Source organism: Centropristis striata, chromosome 17 (assembly GCF_030273125.1).
Source record: "Centropristis striata isolate RG_2023a ecotype Rhode Island chromosome 17, C.striata_1.0, whole genome shotgun sequence".
Classification (NCBI taxonomy): domain Eukaryota; kingdom Metazoa; phylum Chordata; class Actinopteri; order Perciformes; family Serranidae; genus Centropristis; species Centropristis striata.
In genome coordinates, this window is record NC_081533.1 from 17,617,433 (window position 1) to 17,637,306 (window position 19,874).

The following is a 19,874-nucleotide window of genomic DNA, read 5'->3' on the forward strand; positions in this document are numbered from 1 at the left end:
AATTTCGATCATGATGCCTGTTTTTACGGCTTCTTTCTACGATAAACAGTGTATTTCTGGCAATTATTTAAAAAAAACATAGAAACACAAAGTGACTTAGCTCCATGTGTTTCACTGGGGTCTACACAGAGGACATCCTGCATTAAATAAACATAGGTTTTTAACTTCACTTAGCCGAATGCCCCAAAGGACCAATATTATGCTCCAGCTGCTGCCGTGGTGAAGGAGAAATAGCAGCGAGTGCTAAAATAGCGTCTAAATATATCTCCGTCAGTCTTCCAGGAACAGACGACGACCTGAGGAGCAGAAAGACTAAAGAAGGAAAGCAGTGAAATTCCTGAACAATGAGGCTTTGAGCAGTCAGACACACAGCTGTCTTCCTGTCTGAGGTTTCGTGTTTGTTTTACTTTTTAACCCGGGACATGGCCAGAGGGGTCCCATGATCAGGGAAATGATAACTAATCACATTTAATAAAGGGGACACGATTAAACAGGAGCCCCAAGTCCCCCGAGCTGCACAACCTGAAAACTGCAGGACAAAAAGAAGTCAGAGATTATCAGACAATGTAATAGTTACAATAATAGATAATGCTAAATTGGTAGGGGTGTGACGAGATTAAACTCGACGATATTTCTTGTTGCGTGGGGGCAGTAAAATGAAAAGAAGAAGAGGAGAAAGAGGTTCGGAAGCAGCAAGCAGCCAGAATGACGTCGCAGGGGCTCGTTAAGAAGAGTAAGAACGAATCGAAGCGGCACAGTCCTGCTAACAGTTAGCTCTGTAGCAGTACAGTGTGTATGTGCTAACAGGCTAACAGTTAGCTTTGTAGCTGTACAGTGTGTATGTGCTAACAGGCTAACAGTTAGCTCTGTAGCAGCACAGTGTGTATGTGCTAGCAGGCTAACAGTTAGCTCTGTAGCAGCACAGTGTGTATGTGCTAACAGGCTAACAGTTAGCTCTATAGCAGTAAGTATGTATGTGCTAACAGGCTAACAGTTAGCTCTGTAGCAGTACAGTGTGTATGTGCTAACAGGCTAACAGTTAGCTCTGTAGCAGCACAGTGTGTATGTGCTAACAGGCTAACAGTTAGCTCTGTAGCAGTACAGTGTGTATGTGCTAACAGGCTAACAGTTAGCTCTGTAGCAGTAAGTATGTATGTGCTAACAGGCTAACAGTTAGCTCTGTAGCAGTACAGTGTGTATGTGCTAACAGGCTAACAGTTAGCTCTGTAGCAGTACAGTATGTATGTGCTAACAGGCTAACAGTTAGCTCTGTAGCAGTACAGTGTTTATGTGCTGCTGCTGCAGGAGGTGTTCACTTAGCGATCTCTGTTTGTTTACAACAAGCACCGGACACTCTGTGCAAAGTTAGCAATGCCGGTTAATTCACGATCAGCGGTGGACACTTTGTGTACAGTTAGCATGCCCGTTTGTTTATGATCAGCAGCAACGCTGTGCACAATTAGCCATGCTGGTTTGTTTATGATCAGCGGCAGACGTTGTGCACAGTTAGCGACATCGGCCACAGTTGCGTCTCCCGTCTTTAATCCGTCGTGTATGTGATCACGGTGGAAACATTTTGTGTCTTTTCTTGTTAGTTTTGTGTTAGTTTCGTGTCATTTTTGCTCGTCTTTGTGGCTGTTTTACAACTTTTTCTAATCAGTTTGTCTCTTATTTGGTCATTTTGTGTCATCTTGCATCTCTTTCTAGTTGTTCTGTGTATAATTTTTGTTAGTTTTGTGTCTTTTTTTGTTAGTTTTGTGTCATTTTTGTTGGCTTTCTGCCTTTTTGCATCTCGCCATGGTTATTTTTCATCTCTTTGTTGTCGTCATGTGTCTTTTCTTATTAGTTTTGTGTCATTTTTGTTTTGCAACTTTTTGTAGTCATTTTGGGGTTTTATATATATAATTTTGTATAATTTTGCATCTCTTTATGGTTGTTTTAGAACCCTTTGTAATCATTCTGTGCCTCTTTGTTGTCATTCTGTTTATTTTTTGGGACATTTTGTGTCCTTTTCGCCCGTTTGTGATTGGCTTGCATCTCTTTGTAGTCATTTTGTGTCTTTTCTTCTTAGTTTTGTGTAATTTTGCTTGTCTTTGTGGCTGTTTTGCAACTTTTTCTAATCATTTTGTCTCTTATTTCGTAATCTTGTGTCATCTTGCATCTCTTTGTGGTTGTTTTGTGTAATTTTTGTTGGATTTCTATCATTTTGCATTTCATTCTTGTTAGTTTTGTGCCATTTTTTGGAACTTTTTGTTTTCATTTTGAGTTTTTTTATATATAATTTTGTGTAATTTTGCACCTCTTTATGGTTGTTTTGCAACCCTTTGTTGTCATTCTGTTTATTTTTTGGGACATTTTGTGTCCTTTGAAGTCGTTAGTGTCTCTTTGTAGTCATTTTGTGTCTTTTCTTGTTAGTTTTGTGTCATTTTTGTTTGTCTTTGTGGCTGTTTTGCAACTTTTTCTAATCATTTTGTCTCTTATTTGGTCGGTTTGTGCCATTTTGCATCCCTTTGTGGTCATTTTTATGTTGATTCTGTGGTTGGTACGTGTCTCTTGTAATGATATTTTTCTGGTGAGGGTTGAAACTTTGGGCCCCTGTTCCTTTTTTCCCTATAAGCCCATTCAGTCACCATCCAAGCCTTTAAGTTGTCTAAATGTCCTGTTTGTCAGGCTGCCTCACTCTCTGAAGTGTCTTCCAAGCTGCTCCAGCCAACTTTTAAATCCTAAACTGTTTACTTTAAACACCTCCAGCACAAGCAGCTAACACCTTCCCCGTTGGCACTGGATGGCAGAAAACGTTTCCAAATGTCAGCAGGCATGGCGTGGAGTGGTCAGCTCGGATGTTCCTGCTAACAGACGTCAGGACTGTGAGGAATAAGCACGAGCTTACTGATGAAACGGGGCAATTAAAGTGCACTGCGTAAGACACATTAACAGCTGACATCGTGTTCAATGGACAGAGACGCTTCTTGTTGGCAGAGAACACTGCGATTGTTTGAAAGAAACGGGTTTACGCGAGGTGATGAGTGCGGAAAGAAAATCCCTCAACCAGCTTCCAGAGAAAGTGTCCGTCCCCGTGAAGTATGTTTGAGCAGGAACTGATCCTTAATCCTCTGAACATATTTCTTTAAAAGATCACCAAAAATAAGAACCTGGTCTCACAGGAATCCGTGAAATAGCCACGGATTCGCTTAACTCAAAATCCGTGGAATAGCCACGGAATCACTCAAATTTCCGTGAAACTGACACGGATTTCGCTACAATGCAAGTTAATGACAGTCATATCCCGTGGCTATTCCATGGATTTTTTTTCCTATTGGTTGGTTCCAAGTCACGTGATTTTCAAGGTCCCGGCGGTCAGAACAAAAAACATGGCGGACAGTTCTCTCATTTTTTGTGAAAAAAATCAATATTTGGACTTAGTTTCTGCATAGAAATGGATTTTGATCACATTTCTAGCGAGAAATATATGTTTTATTTTCAAAATCTTCACTCAGTGAATGTACATAATCACTTTGTATGTTGGAATAGCCACGGGATATGACTGTCATTAACTTGCATTGTAGCGAAATCCGTGTCAGTTTCACGGAAATTTGAGTGATTCCGTGGCTATTCCACGGATTTTGAGTTAAGCAAATCCGTGGCTATTTCACAGATTCCTGTGAGACCAGGTTGAAAAATAAACCATGCATCGTACACTGAAAAAAAATATTTTTTGGCCCTGTAATTATTATTTCAATCATCTATATAAATTCTACAAAGAAATACGAATTCAGTGCTTTTACTTTAAAATAGCAGTTTTCCATGTAGTGCATTACTTAGTGATTGTTTGTTATTATGTGTCCTCAGTTTTGTATGTAAATTGAACCATTCGTTCCAAGTAATATTCACTAAACCAGTTCATTGGCTTAATAAATTGATATTTCCAAGTAAAATGTAACTGAGGGACATCAGTGAATCTGCAATTTACTTCTGTATTTTCATTTTTTTTTTTTTTAAGTGGTTCTATTAAATAAATATTACTTAGAAACAGCCTGAGTAAATATTACAAACACTTTCTGTGTGGAAAAACTTGCCTAGCTTTTTTAAGTAAATGTCACCCCAATTTTTTTCAGTGTAGATAAAAACTGTAGAAACAGCCGTTATCGTCGGAATATGAAGTTTCCGGCAGTCCTTGAACAGATCATAGGTTACGATTGTTTCCTGTTAAAAAAAGTAACCAAAACGAAGCTTAAAATTGTGATATTGTGATTGGACATGTCTCATTTAAAACATTGCCAAAAATAAACCGTTTGTAATAATTAGATCCTGTTAAAAACATTTAATTCTGCTCCTCAGAGACACTGTGGAGACATGATTGATTCTGCTGAGACGAACGGCCACGTGACAAATATTCACTGAGAATCTGTTTACACAGAGCTGAGAGGAGAGGACAGGCGAGGTTGCAAGCCAAAAAAAACAGCTATAGGAAAAATAGGACTTTCAGCTCTTCCTGTGGCTACAAGCTAATGCTAACTAACTGTCAGTTGGTCAACAAGGCACCTGCTGAGGAGCTTATCTTTGAGCCTGCACCTGCAGGAGGAACAGGTGAAGGGAGGCCATAGTTAGACAAGCAATGCATTAAGAATCAAAACCCAAAACTCTGGTAAAGTTTTGTGAAAAACAAGAAATTCTGAAGAAATGAGTGAGATTTGGGGCCAAAATTGCTCAATTCTGCTTTATTATTTAAGGGGAAAAGCTCATTTTCACCTCCCAAACTATTTCATTATTTCAGCTATCATCCCTCTACAGTAGAAAATAAAAACAGCTTTCTGGCTCAATGTTGACCTCCTGTGCAATAGTTTTCCATTTTTGCATACAAAATAATTTAAAAAAACAAAATTCCCTTTATGAACATTTCTCTTTACTGCTTATAATAAAGGGGGGAAATGCATTAGCAGCTTGTTTTCTGTGCTGCTCATCCTTTTAATGGTGCCTTCATGTTGCTTTGTAAGTGCTGAAAACAACCTGAGAGTTATTTCAAGCTGAGTCAATCCCATACCTCTAAGGCTTTCACGTGGCGTCCTGCCAGGACGCCGCCATGGCTGTCTGACCCGCTTGGGACATTTCTCAGCAGGTGTGGGTCTGCACGTGTGGCTGTGTTGTTTGTCACCAGATTTTCATGCAAACAATCCTGAATGAGTGAGGAAAGTTATTATTTTTAGAGAGTAACAGTCACTTTACACTCAGTGTGTCAGTCGTTGGGCAGTGTGTCCTTTAACTGGACAATCAGGGTTCAAGAACACAAACTGGCAAACATCCTTTTGTTTTTTTTAACACGTATCTTTATTGATTGATTGAACTTCAAAATTCGTACAAAAATATTCTGTTACATCTTTCAAGTCTTTAAACAACTTCCCCACCTCCCCCCAACCCTGAACGTGGAGCTATCAGTTTATGAGAACAATGAAACTTTGCATAGATTGAAAAAAAAAACACAAAAAGCAATATCTTTATCTCGTTTTCGTTATTTCGTTAGTTTTCGTTAACTATAATAACCTTGATAAGAAGACAAAAAGCATCGAGCCCTAGCTTTATACTCCATGCCAGTTCTTGTTTGATGAAGATAGGCTGTGTAAAACCGAAGATAAAGTCAAATGTATATATATATACATATATATTTATATATATAAAGCATATTTATCTTCATTTTACCTTTTGCATGATAGATTTTCAACCTGTTGATTGTGTTTTGAAAGTAACAAAACACCATTTTCACAATCCAATTTTATGGGGTTTTTTTTGTGTTTTTTTTTGTGTTCAAAATGATCATCCAGTAAGTCAAAGTGAAAAAATAATTATCACGCACATACGTAGGTGAGGTTGTGCTGAAAGAAATAACACCAACATGCCATGGTTAACATTTTACAAAGTGGTATATATAAACAGAATGAAAAGGATTTAAAATCGGACAAAATAGCTCAAGACGCCTATTTTCAACCTGCTTTGTGTCGGTGCATTGTGGGGAGAATATGCAGATTCGGCTAAAATTTTGCAAGTTAAAAAAATTGTAACAAGCTCTAGGTCAGAGGTTTCAAACTCAAATTACCTGGGGGCCGCTGGAGGCAGTATCAAAATGACCAAAAAAAGACACAAAATTACTAAAAAAAAAGACACAAAATGACCCAAAAAAGAAACAAAATTACAGAAAAAACTAAATTACTTTTAAAACAAAAAGACACAAAATGGCCAAAAAATACACAAAATGACTAAAAAAGACACAAAACTATTACAAAAAGACACAAAATTACCAAAAAAGACACAAAATTATTTAAAAAAGACACAAAATTACCAAAAAAAGTAATTAAAGGGACCTTCCACACACAACACAGTAAAGTGCCATTCATATAAAACTCACATTAAACTTTAATATCAAGGTGAGGGCCACAAAATATCATCATGAGGGCCGTGAGTTTGAGAACCATGCTCGAGGTGCTGCCAACATGAAGCCAAGTACCATCAATTCTAGTTACCGTTTCATTAACTTTGGCATTAAATGTTAAAACCAAATCTTAATCTGCAGTTCTGCAGAATTTTCTATTATCAGTGTTCTGTCTGGCCTTAGGGCTGTTTGGCAAAAGGTTCTTATTTATCCTGTTTATCTGCTAACTTTTGCACACAGAATTTAAATAATTCTTGACATAGAAAGTCATAATTATGTGCATTGTGCTCAAACCTTTAAGGTTTAGTCTTCAGTGTGTGCACATTTGCAGACGATAGATGGCTCTCTCTTGCACAAAAAGACTTTTTGAACTTGAGTTCACATTTTAATCCGAGCCATTGTTTTTGTTGTTGTTTTTAATACCCTTAATTCACCTCTCTAACTGGATTTTGTGCCAGATCAGAAAGTGCTGTGAACCGTTGTGCTCATGTGACGCAGCAGAGTGAAGGATTTGCGGTTTTAGCAGTCGGTCGAGCTGCCGACCATGAAACTGTTGCGATGACAGCGACCTCACTCGCGCAGCGTTTCCCTGCAGTAAGCCTGTATCAGTCTGAGTGTGATGTCTGGATCCTGGCCGTGGCCGCTCTAACAGGATTACCCCTTCATCCCTGTCTTACCTGCCCTCTCCAGCCATTCTGTCTATTCTTATACCGCTCGTCTACTTGAACTCTAATCTCTCCTGTGAGGGGCTATGTGACACCATTGGTGCAACATTTCAATGCTGCAGAAACCCAAAGCGTGGCACAACCTTTCTGTTTGAGACGTGATGTGATAAACATGTAAAACCAGCTGCCTAACCCTCTGGGGTCTATGATCGTGCCGTCCTGATCAAATTACGTGAAGTTTAACAAAAAAACATTGTGCTGATTCCATAGAGCTGCAGCAGGATGTATTATATATTACAGTGAAATACAAGGCCACAGTGAGTAAAATGTAAAAGGACAAAAAACTTCCTGAAACTCTCACTGTTCTGAGGTTTGAATTATTACTGGCTCCACTTTGTCCGTTCTAGCTCTGTGAACAAAAAGAGTCTCGCCCTGAAGATGAAAGTGGAATCATTTTCCTGTTTGGAGTTCAGAGAGGAATGTGCTCTGTAAATCAAAACGAGACTCACTCACCGCTCCAGTTCTGCTCCAACTCTGATGTGTTCAGACAGAATTCATTTACCTGCAAAATCAGTTTATATTGTGAAGAAATGCTCATTCTAAAGCAGGAGAAACACTCAAATAACCTGGGGGCCGCTGGAGGCAGTATCAAGATGACCAAAAAAAGACAAAAACAAAAAATACTAAAAAGAGACACAAAATGACAGGAAAAAAACTAGATTACTTAAAGAAGACACAAAATGACCAAAAAACAACTAATGTACTTTAAAAAAAATAAACAAAATGACACAAAAATGACACAAAACTAATTAAAAAAGACACAAAATGACAGAAAAAACTAAATTACTTAAAGACGAAACAAAATGACCCAAAAAAGACACAGAATTATTAAAAAAAGACACAAAATTATTTTAAAAAGACACAAAATGACCAAGAAAAGAAAAAAAATGACAAGAAAAAACACATTAACTTAAAAAAGAAACAAAATGACACAAAAAAGACACAAAACTATTTAAAAAAAGACACAAAACTATTTAAAAAAAGACACAAAATGACACAAAAAAGACACAAAATGACAGAAAAAACTAAATTACTTAAAGAAGAAACAAAATGACCAAAAAAGACACAAAATTACCAAAAAAAGACACAAAATTACTAAAAGAAGACACAAAATTATTTAAAAAAGACACAAAATTACAAAAAAATAGTAATTAAAGGGACCTTCCACACCCAACAAGGTAAAATGCCATTGAGGGCCGCCATTGAGGGCCGCAATTGGCCTGCGGGCCACGAGTTTGAGACCCATGTTGTAATTGAAGAAGACATTCAAGAATTATTAACATTTTGCTCAGCTTAGATAAAGATTTAGTTCAGGAAAAGTTTCCACAGATGCTGAGAGCTGCTGAGCAGATGCTCACAGAGCTGACATGAGAGAGCAATATTTAATATTTAATACTGAATCATTTCCTTCTGTTACTCATGTTTTTTATTTTGCACTGTCACAATTCTCGAGAAAAATGTTTCCAAACAGCATCATGCGCAGAGTTTGTAGAACACCAAATAAGTGGATTTTCTCACCAGTGTGAGTCAGTTTTGGGTTTTTTTTTTGGGTTTCAACTTTATCAGGAATACATTTATCATGGTGACTCTCTGGACTGTCAAACTGAGCCAGATTGATAGTGGACTACCGGACTGATACTGGCAGAGTTCACTAACAGAGAAAGCCTCTAAACTCCTCAGCTCTGAGGGAAGAAAATGAGCCATGTAGCAGGAAACTCTAGAGAAAGATCTGTTGTCTTTTTGTTTCAGAGGAAAATCAGTTCTAGCCAATTTGGTCGATATCAGACTATTGAATGGCAAGTAGGGGCCTATATTGAGGCCCTTGTGATGATATTTTGTGGCCCCCGCCTTGACATGAAAGTTTAATGTGAGTTTTATATGAATGGCACTTTACCGTGTTTTGTGTGGAAGGTCCCTTTAATTACTTTTTTGGTAATTTTTTGTCTTTTTTTTTTTGGTGATTTTGTGTCTTTTTTTTGTAATTTTGTGTTTCTTTTTGGTAATTTTGGGTATTTTTAAAATAATTTTGTGTCTTTTTTAGTAATTTTGTGTCTTTTTGGTAACTTGGGGTCTTTTTTTATCATTTGTGTCTTTATGATAATTTTGTGTCTTTATTAATAGCTTTGTGTCTTTTTTTTTGTAATTTTGTGTCTTTTTTTGATAATTTTATGTCTTTTTTAAGTAATTTAGTGTTTTCGATCACTATGTTTATGATCAACGGAGACGCTGTGCATAATAAGCCATGCTGGTTTGTTTATGATCAGCGGCAGATGTTGTGCACAGTTAACGATGGCGGCCACAGTTGAGTCTCCCGTGTTTAATCAGTCGCGTATGTGACGTCACGGTCGAAACTGTCGCTAAGCGATTATGTGACAATCAAAAACCATGCGTGACCTCCAGAGTCTCTAAATCCTTCTGGAGACTTTTTTGTAATGGAGACACTCACAATGGATCGGACATTTGAGAGGCCGTGGCCTGAAGCTTTCCCAGCGTCTACTCTTCCCCCTAAAGGAAACACGGCTAATATATTTCTGTAAAACCAAACAAATCCCTTCACAGTTGTTCCTCCATTAAATAACTTGTCTTTTCTTTCCTTTCCCATCCTCTCCTCCCTCAGAGTCGGCCCCCAAGGCGTTCGGCATCCCGCTCTCCCAGGTCATCGCCAACGACCGCGCCTACAAGCTGCGGCAGGACGCCCTGAAGGAGAGCAGGCGGGACTGTCTGGACCTGGAGGCCAGCATCCTGCGCTTCAGGGCAGAGAAGAGGCAGTTCTTCAACGGGAACAAGCCGCTGGTCTGCTCCCCGTCCATCACCGGAGGAGTCCCCAGCTCGCCGTCCGCCAACTCGGTGGCGCCGGCGCCCTTTTTTGAAAACCAGAACAAACCGATGTCGCCCACGTTTCTGGACAACACCGGCCGAGGACAGAGGAGGGTGAGTAGTATTATACACAAATACATACAGTTATATATATATGTATATATATATAACTGTATGTGTCAGCATCTCAGAAACTAAAAGAAACAACTTTCTTTTTATCCCTTTACCTGTTTTTACCTTTTTTCACAAGAGTTTTATAAACTTACTCTTACTTACTTACTCTATAAACAGAGATCATTGTGTGTGTGTCTGTCTGTGTGTGTGTCTGTCTGTGTGTCTGTGTGTCTGTGTGTGTGTGTGTGTGTGTGTGTGTGTGTGTGTGTGTGTCTGTCTGTCTGTGTGTGTGTGTGTGTGTGTGTGTGTGTGTATGTCAGTTAATCTCTGCCTGCATCTCCTCCTGTAAACATTTATAAACTCAAATTCTTCCTTTTGCTTCCATCATCGTGTGTTCATACGAAAAAATGCTGCTGCTGCTGCTGTTGCTGTGTGTGTGTGTGTGTGTGTGTGTGTGTGTGTGTGTGTGTGTGTGTGTGTGTGTGTGTGTGTGTGTGTGTGTGTGTGTGTGTGTGTTTTCCTGTGGTGTGAGGCGTTCACACCCTGTAATCCTCCCTCACTGATCTGGAGTCAGTGGTTGTGTTAAGTCCATAATGAGTATCATTAGAGCTGCGGACTCAGTAATCGGACCAGAACCAGCTATCAGTGCAGCTCATAAGAATCAGTCTCTGAGGTAAACAGTGCACACACAGCGCTGTCTGCACCGATATTTTCTAGAAGACAAATAGACTGAAATAATAATGTGGTTTTGTATTTTAAAAAAAGAGCTGCATGAAACATCATCTTTATGTTTGGGTATTTATCATAAAAAGTTAAATAAGATGGTCAAAAATGCCCTAAAAAAGCAAAAGTTATTGATATTTTTCTCACTGTGGCCTTGTATTTAACTGCAGTATATATAAGTCCTGCAGCTCTGTGGAATCAGCACAAACATGGCAAGAAGTGGGAACAACAAAATGACTATAAAAAAGACACAAAAATGACAAAAAAAAAGACACAAAATTTCCCAAAAAAGACACAAAATAACAGAGAAAAAATTAAATTACTTAAAAAAGACATAAAATGACACAAAAAAAGACACAAAATTACACAAAAAAGACACAAAAAAGACACAAAAAAGACACAAAAAAGACACAAAATGACCCCAAAAAGACACAAAATGACAGAGAAAAACTAAATTACATAAAAAAGACCCCAAATGACCCCAAAAAAGAACAGAATTAACAAAAAGACACAAAATTTGTCTTGTCTACATATCATATATAAATAAAGTTGTTACTGTAATTTAAACATGTGTTTTTTCAATAAATAGATGGACTCCAGAGGGTTAAAGATACTTTCTATATGGAGATTATGAATAGAAGAGAAGTGGTTGTTTAGTAGAAAGAGTGAGAAAGGCAAAGTTTTCTCATCCCTCTCAACATAAATGGGAGTGTGACTCACCCTCTTACAGCTGTCTGGAGAGTAGCAGCTCACTGTTTACATTTCTGACAGCACACACACACACACACACACACACACGGCTGGAGGTAATGTGGTGGCGTTGTGACTGCGTCGTGTCCCTCAGTGACAGATCGCGTACACAGCCGGAGTAAAGGTTGAAATTAATGGCTGCAACAAGATGGATAGTGGAAGAGAAGAACGTTTGCTAGTACAAGTTGCTGTGAGGACATTTTTAAATTATTATTATCAGATTTTTTTTTTTCCTCTAAACACTCACATTAAAGCTGCCAGACCTCCTTTATCTGGACTAATGTAAAATTAAAATGAAAAATGTTTCCAAACAGCATCATGCGCAGAGTTTGTATAACACCAAATAAGTGGATTTTCTCAGAGTCAGTTTTTGGGGGATTTAGGGTTTCAACTTTATCAGGAATACATTTATCATGGTGACTCTCTGGACTGTCGAACTGAGCCAGATTGATAGTGGACTACCGGACTGATACTGATAATGAGCCATGTAGCAGGAAACTCTAGAGAAAAATCTGTTGTCTTTTTGTTTCAGAGGAAAATCAGTTCTAGCCAATTTGGTCGATATCAGACTATTGAATGGCAAGTAGAGGCCTACTCCACCATCTAGCACATGGGTCTCAAACTCGCGGCCCGCGGGCCAATTGTGGCCCTTGTGACGATATTTTGTGGCCCCCACCTTGATATGAAAGTTTAATGTGAGTTTTATATGAATGGCACTTTACCGTGTTGTGTGTGGAAGGTCCCTTTAATTACTTTTGTTGGTAATTTTGTGTTTTGTTTTTTTTGTAATTTTGTGTCTTTTTTTGTAATTTTGTGTCTTTTTTAAATATTTTTTTCTTTTTTTGGTAATTTTGTGTCTTTTTAAATAATTTTGTGTCTTTTTTAGTAATTTTGTTTCTTTTTTTAGTAATTTTATGTCTTTTTTAGTCATTTTGTGTCTCTGTCATTTTATGTCTTTTTTAAGTAATTTATTTTTTTTATTTCATTTTGTGTCTTTTTTTTTTTGTAATTTTGTGTCTTTTTTTGGTCATTTTGATACTGCCTCCAGTGGCCCCCAGGTAATTTGAGTTTGAGACTCCTGGTCTATAAAATACAGGACATAAAGAAAAAATGTCAATTTACAATTTGCCAAAATAGGTTATGTCTTAGAATGTCTTATTTTTTCTGACACTTCAAAAGCTAAAAATACTGTTTTAGCATCATGTCTTACAAAAGAAAGCCCAAAATCCTTCTAATTTTGTTATTATTGTGGAGATTTTTTTGTGAAAGTAATTAAATAATTTTTAAATAGATATAACCACTTTTGAAGAAATATTTTGTGTGAAATTATTGATTACTTTAGGTAGTAACTGTGTAATAAGTAGGATAATGTACAGCAAGCAGGTCATTATTGTGAAATAATGACCTCCATGCTGTACATTATCCCTTATATAGTATGATAACCACATACAGCAGCAATGTTAGAGGTTAAAAAAAGATTTTTAGCCATGTAAAGGCCATCTAAGAGCAGATGTTAGTAAGTTTCGCTTTTCCTCCAAGAAAAATCAGTTTTCCTACAACATAAAATCCTCCGATTTTCAGTTTTAAAGGCTGAAAAAGAGAGAAAACTTTTTGACCCTCAGATTGAATAAATATCCCAATAAATCCTGCTGCCGTTTGGTTTCTGGACTGAATTCCTCTGACACTTGACGTTCCTCCAGAAACGATTTGCTGCAGGTGATTTATGTTTCTGTGGTATTCAGCCTCTCAGATATTTATTGGATGGATCTGCTGGCCTCTTCTCCTCACATCCATCTTTATATTCTTTCCATTTTCTCCTGTCAGCGCTCTCCTCTCTGTATCTCTCCTCCTTCTCTACTCCTGCCTGATATAAGAATCTGTTGTTTGTCTTCATTTAAAGCTGCAAAAATCAGTATTTTTATATTGAACCTCTGAAGTCCAGGAGATTTTGGTTCAAATTTGTCAACTTCCTCTGCATTAACCCTTTGGAGTTTGGGGCTATTTTGTTGGTTTTTGACTCTTTTTTTCATTCTGCCTGTATATGCAACTTAAATAATGATCACCATGCCACGCTGGTGTCATCTTTTTCAGCTCAACCTCACCTCATTATTATTTTGTCATTTTGACTTACTGGATCAACATTTTGAAACACAAAAACACATCCACAAAAATACAAAAAACACGTTTAAAAAACAAAAATACACACAAAATGACAAAAAAAAAACAACATAAAAACACCTCAAATAATGACAAAAAAAACATAAAAACACACCAAAAAAATTACAAAAAAACATAAAAACACACCAAAAAATGACAAAAAAAAAACCATAAAAACACACAGAACAAACACAAAAAACACAGATAAAAACTCACAAAAATATTACAAAAAATAGCCCAAAATCGCACAAAAAACAGTAAACAAAAAAAAAATTGCATTAAAAATGTTGAAATGAACACTGCAACAAAATCATGTTACACTTGGTCGTGGTGAAGGGAAGCTGACTAAAAGAATCTAGATGTAATCTTGTAAATAGTTCTCCTGAAAGATTCACAGTCTGTCCAAAATCTCAGTGTGAGACTAAAAACTCTAAACACTTGTCTTTAGATGTGAGCAGGTGTGACACGATAGTTTTCCAGGAGTCTTTTCCAAATCTTTTCAAAGTCTTCTGATGTATAGGTAGCATTAGTCACCTCCTTCCTCTCCGTCCTCTCCTCCTGCAGGGCGGCCTGTCGGTGGACTCCATCTCCGACCTGGTGGACAGTCAGTCTCGCCTGCTGGAGGCGCTGCAGCTGTCTCACCCTGCTGAGCTGGAGCTGAAGAAGACGACGGGCTCTCAGGAGGGAAGAACCCAGAACAAACTGAGCCTCAACCCCATCTACAGACAGGTGCCCCGGGTGCTGGAGAGGTGCTGCACCCACATCGAGAACTATGGTGAGACACCAGGTCTCACTTTGACTTTACAGAGTTTAAATCTTTTCATGTGAATATTCAAACTGAGGCCTGAGGCAGGGGTGTCAAACTCAAATACGCAATGGGCCAAAATTTAAAACTTGAATAAAATCGCGGGCCAACATTGATCAAATGAACCTTTTAATATATACCAAACATGTTTTGCTTTAACATTAAATATGGAACCAGCAACGCTTATAAACATACAATATATAACTAAGTAGTGCAGACATGCAAAGTCAAATTTAAAATAAAAAACACATCAATGTCATTAATTTACAATAATAATATAATAATTTGGTATTGCCTCGCGGGCCAAATAAAATTACACTGGGGCCAAATTTGGCCCGCGGGCCAGAGTTTGACACCCCTGCCTTAGTGTACATATGCATGGAGGTAAATAAAATATGTGCTTGATGAGAGTGTTTGGTGTGTTCACAGGTCTGCAGACTGTGGGGATTTTCAGAGTTGGGAGCTCGAAGAAGAGAGTGAGACAGGTGAGGACACTTTAACTTAAATTGGATTCTATTCCATAAAGTTTTTATTATATTTTTTCTGGATTTTTTTTTATTTTTTTTATTGTAAGTTGTGCAGAAATAAACTATTTAAATTGTTAAATTAAACCCCCAAAAAGCAACTTTTAAAAAATGCCAGAAAAAAAAAAATGCGTTTCCACCAATAATTAGCTGATTGTGTGAATCGTCCCTTAAATCTCTGAACCGTGTGTCCTGGAAGATAAAAATAATCTTCTAGTGAAAAGCTGGCGATGTGTCATTTCCTGTTTTGGAAGAATCGTATCCATCAGAGGGAAAGTGACTCCTCTCTGACCTCCATGAGGGTTTTTAGTCTTTTCCTCTGAGTTTTTATTTTTGGTGCATTAATTGTCCCTGTGTGCTCCTCAGCTGCTGGACGACTTCGACCGTGGCGTGGATGTCCAGCTGGACGAGGAGCACAGCGTCCACGACGTGGCGGCGCTGCTCAAAGAGTTCCTCCGAGACATCCCCGACCCTCTGCTGACCCGAGAGCTCTACCCCGCCTTCCTGCACGCCAACCGTAAGCTCTGACACACACACACACACATGGACTAAACAGCAAGGTTATAATAGTTTGGGATTTTTTCATTTCATTTTAGTTTTAATTTCGTTGTCAAATTTTGTTTTCAAATTCAGTTAGTTTTAATGAGTTTTTACAGGGAGTTTGCTAGTTTTAATTAGTTTTTATTTTTTGGAAAATGCTTAGTTTTAGTTCAGTTTTTATCAGTTTTAGTGTTAGTTTTAGATTTTTTGTAATGGGGTATTTGTTGGGTGCCAGATTCAATAAGGTCACAATAAATGTTTCCTTTATTTCCTTTGTCTGATCCATCTCAGCCACAATAAGTTTATTAAGTCATAAAACCAGATAGATGAAATTGATTTCATATCAACCAAAAAGGTTTACGTATGAAAAAAGTTGACAAAGACGAAAACTAAGGACATTTTCACTATAATTTTAGTTAGTTTTAGTTAGTTTTGTAACCACAAAATTCAGTTAGTTATCGTTTTTTTAAAAACTCTCGTTTTTATTTTTATTTCAGTTAACGAAAATCTGTTTTCAATTCTAGTTTTCGTTATTTCGTTAGTTTTCGTTAACTATAATAACCTTGCTAAACAGCCGTAACAGTGGGTCTGATCCTCCTCTTTGTGCCTCCTGCAGTGCTGAGAGGAGCAGACCAGCTCCAGTACCTGCAGCACCTCCTCTACCTGCTGCCTCCCTGCAGCTGTGACACCCTGCTGCGCCTCCTCAGCCTGTTACACACCGTGCAGAGCTTCGCCCAGGACACCATAGGAACCAATGATGAGGAGGTACTCATACTCATAACTCCAATAAAAGTCAGCCAGTCTTATGAAACTCACATTAAATACAATAATGACATATTAAAAAAGCTTAAAGCAGGAAATGGCTTAAGAAAGACATACCAACCATAACTAGGTGGAATAATTCAATTTAGAGTTTATACCCAATGGGGGAAAAAATCACATTAAAACTAAGAAGTCAATATTATTAGTCATATCTTTGGTCAAAAGGCTGGACAGACAGACCAACTTTTTTTCTTTAAACTTTAAAGTAAACAACAACAAAAAAAAACAGGGCAGGATCAATCTCTTGACTAAACAACAAATATTAATACATACATATATGTATTTTTAACATACATATATGTATTTTTTTTTAGACTTTGTGCCTTTAAATTTGACTTTTCAAGCCAAGAAAATGTTAATTAATATAACAATAAAACATCTTTCATAGGTCTTAAAAAAATGTGAATTATCTTTCTACAATGAAAACTATTACTATTTTTAATTTACATGCAAATAGATTGTTTTGTAGTTTTATTATTTATATAATTTTTTTCTGCTGTTTTTGTGTGCCTGTTTATGAACAGTATATGCATGAGAATTGGTATAAAGGTGAATGTGTGTATATATATATATATATATATTATAATAAAACTACAAAACAGTCTATTTGCATGTAAATTAAAAATAGTAATAGTTTTCATTGTAGAAAGAAAATTCACATTTTAAAAATGGTCTAGAAACATAAATGTCACACTGTGAAAGCTCCTATGATTGAACTTTAACTGGCTATCTCAGCTTGTCTACATATCATATATCAATAAAGTTATTACTGTAAATGAAACATGTGTATTTTCAATAAATAGATGGACTCCAATAATAATAGATGGACAAATAAACATGTAGGAACAAATTTGTATTTTGCACAACAAGGGTTTGATATTCAGCAGTTTTGAACTTGTTCTAAAGTACTTTGGAGTCAGAATCAGAAACCTGTTTCCACATAAAAGGAATTTGCATTTTCTGTGAGTTTTAAATCTCCATTTGACATGATCTCCTCCTCCTCTTCCTCCTCTTCCTCCTCTTCCTCTTCTCTCCGTCCAGATCTCGGGTAATAAAATGACAGCTGCTAACCTGGCAGTGATCTTTGGGCCCAACCTGCTGCAGAAGGAGCGAGGAGGAGACGTGAGTCCTCATTCGATGGGGATCGAGGACAGCACGGCCATCATCAGCGTCACTCTGGTGCTCATCCAGAACTACAAGAGGCTCTTCACGGTAAACCACACGTCATATTCATAGTCATATTCTCTTAGATCTGGACATTTCACTTTTTATCAGGAGCAAGAGTCCATAAAGGAAGCTAGTCCCAAAGGTGGTACTGGTGTTAAACTCAAATTACCTGGGGGCCGATGGAGGCAGTATCAAAATGACCAAAAAGACACAAAATGGCCCAAAAAATATGCAAAATTTCAATTATAAATATTTATATATATAAATTATATATATATATATAACTTGTTTTTTATTTAATTTTTATTATAAAAAAATATTTATAATTAATACTGTTTTATTAATTTATCCACTTTTTTAAACTATGTTGACTCATTCATATGTTTATATTTACATTTATGGAGTTATTTATAGCCTCATGTTTTAAATTGAATTCACTTCATATGCATATTCTTTTTTATTTTATTTTTTACATATTTATGTATTTATTTAATATTGATTTAAAGGCATTCCATAGATTTAGGGTGCAACATTTTTTTTACTTGTATTTTTTCTTTTTTTTTTCATGTTGTATTTAATCCATTAATTAATCCAGTGTGTGTGTGTGTGTGTGTGTGTGTGTGCGCGCGCGCGCGTGTGTGTGTGTGTGTGTGTGTGTGTGTGTGTGTGTGTGTGTGTGTGTGTGTGTGTGTGTGTGTGTGTGTGTGTCCCTCCAGGTTTCTGCAGAGCTGCAGCAGGAGGTCCTGATGAGTCTGATCCAGACGGATCCAGACATCATCGACTACCTGCTGCGGAGGAAACTCAGGTAACCATGACAACCAGTCTGTCCATCAGATACTACTGCTACTACTACTTCCCTGTTTAACTGCTACTTTATATTTCCATCATACAGCGGCAGCCACCTGACGGTGGAGAGCAGCAGTGAGTCGGGGGGCCGTCGGGACACGGGGGCGTCTCTGGACTCTGTCGGAGCGTCCAGCGGGAGTTTGTCTCCTCTGGAGCCGCCGTCGCCACTTTTCCCGCCGGACGGTAACGGTGGCGAGGGCAGCCTGACCAGCGAGGTCTTCCTCAACGTGCTCAAACTGAACCAGAACAGGAAGCGCCAGGAGTCCAGATACAGTACGCACTTAGTTCCATTTTTAACTTGATATTTGTATTTTTTTTAGACTTTGTGCCTTTAAATTTGACTTTTCAAGCCAAGAAAAAGTTAATTAATATAACAATAAAACATCTTTCATGGCTCTTAAAAAAAACTCTGGGATATAAACAATTATTCAATATATACAGATGATCAACAGAAGATTTTTCTTTAAAGCAAAAAAAAGTTGTGTGGTTTTACATTAAAGCAACTTTAAAATAAAATCAAAATAAATGTAACATCTCTCTGCCCATCAGAAACTCATTGGTCTAAATGTTTTGCAACACAAGCGTGCTGGAAAAATAAATGTGAGCACAGCTCCACCTAGTGGTGATAGACAGGAAGTTGGAGAGGTTGTACCAAAAAACATTATTAGAGTTATAACATTTATTATTGTTTTTAACAGTTCTGGCCAAAACGGCTGCACAACATTCCCCGCATCAAGAAGAGTGTGAAACAAAATCAATAAAAGTAAAAGCAAAGTACAGCAGCAGTGCAGAACATAAATATACAATAAAAATTCATAACTTCTGTGGAAAAGTTATATAAATTTTTTTTTTTTAAATCACAGTTTGTATTATTCACTTTAGCTCTTTGGCTTTTGAGAGTTTGGATACAAAAATAAATCTCAACTGTGTTCATATCTCTGACAAACTACCACAGAAATGGATCAAACTGAAGCAGCTGAGTAAAGAAACAAGGGTTTAGATTTATACATTAAGGAAAGAAGGAAACACAAAGTCTAAGCAATAAAAACCCAAAGACCTGATAAAAAATGTGTTCTAATAAGTGACTCTTTATATAATAATCATGTTTATTTTGTTGCAAAGTATTGCAATGAAACTATGATCTTTTTTGTACAAATTTGATCTTGCTTCCAAACTTTTGGCCTGTAGTGTACATTTACAGTGTTTCATTGTTACTGAAACTAAATTTACTCATTTGTCATTTTACGTCTTTTACTGTCATTGTTACAACCCAGTTGGGGTCTCGGGAAAAGGGAATGTAACACAACGCTGGTGTACTCAAATACTGCAAATACAGATATTTATTGATTAACAGCAAAATTAACAAGAAATAACAAAAGGAGAACCTTCTTCAGGCTAATAAAGTGATACAAAGTGAGGCAATGAATAAAAGGCGGTGGGTGGCGCCAACTCATAAAACAAAC

At 37.2% G+C, this 19,874-nt stretch overlaps 1 protein-coding gene across 1 annotated transcript in view; it reads left to right on the plus strand.

Moving 5' to 3' along the window:
* arhgap36 (Rho GTPase activating protein 36) overlaps positions 1-19,874 on the plus strand; it is a 64,659-nt gene that overhangs the window by 40,613 nt on the left and 4,172 nt on the right. The window contains exons 4-11 of the mRNA XM_059354142.1: positions 9,764-10,077; positions 14,272-14,482; positions 14,942-14,997; positions 15,403-15,553; positions 16,193-16,341; positions 17,440-17,610; positions 18,282-18,370; positions 18,458-18,684. Coding sequence (XP_059210125.1) covers positions 9,764-10,077; positions 14,272-14,482; positions 14,942-14,997; positions 15,403-15,553; positions 16,193-16,341; positions 17,440-17,610; positions 18,282-18,370; positions 18,458-18,684 — 1,368 coding nt within the window. The remainder of the gene's footprint in view (positions 1-9,763; positions 10,078-14,271; positions 14,483-14,941; positions 14,998-15,402; positions 15,554-16,192; positions 16,342-17,439; positions 17,611-18,281; positions 18,371-18,457; positions 18,685-19,874) is intronic.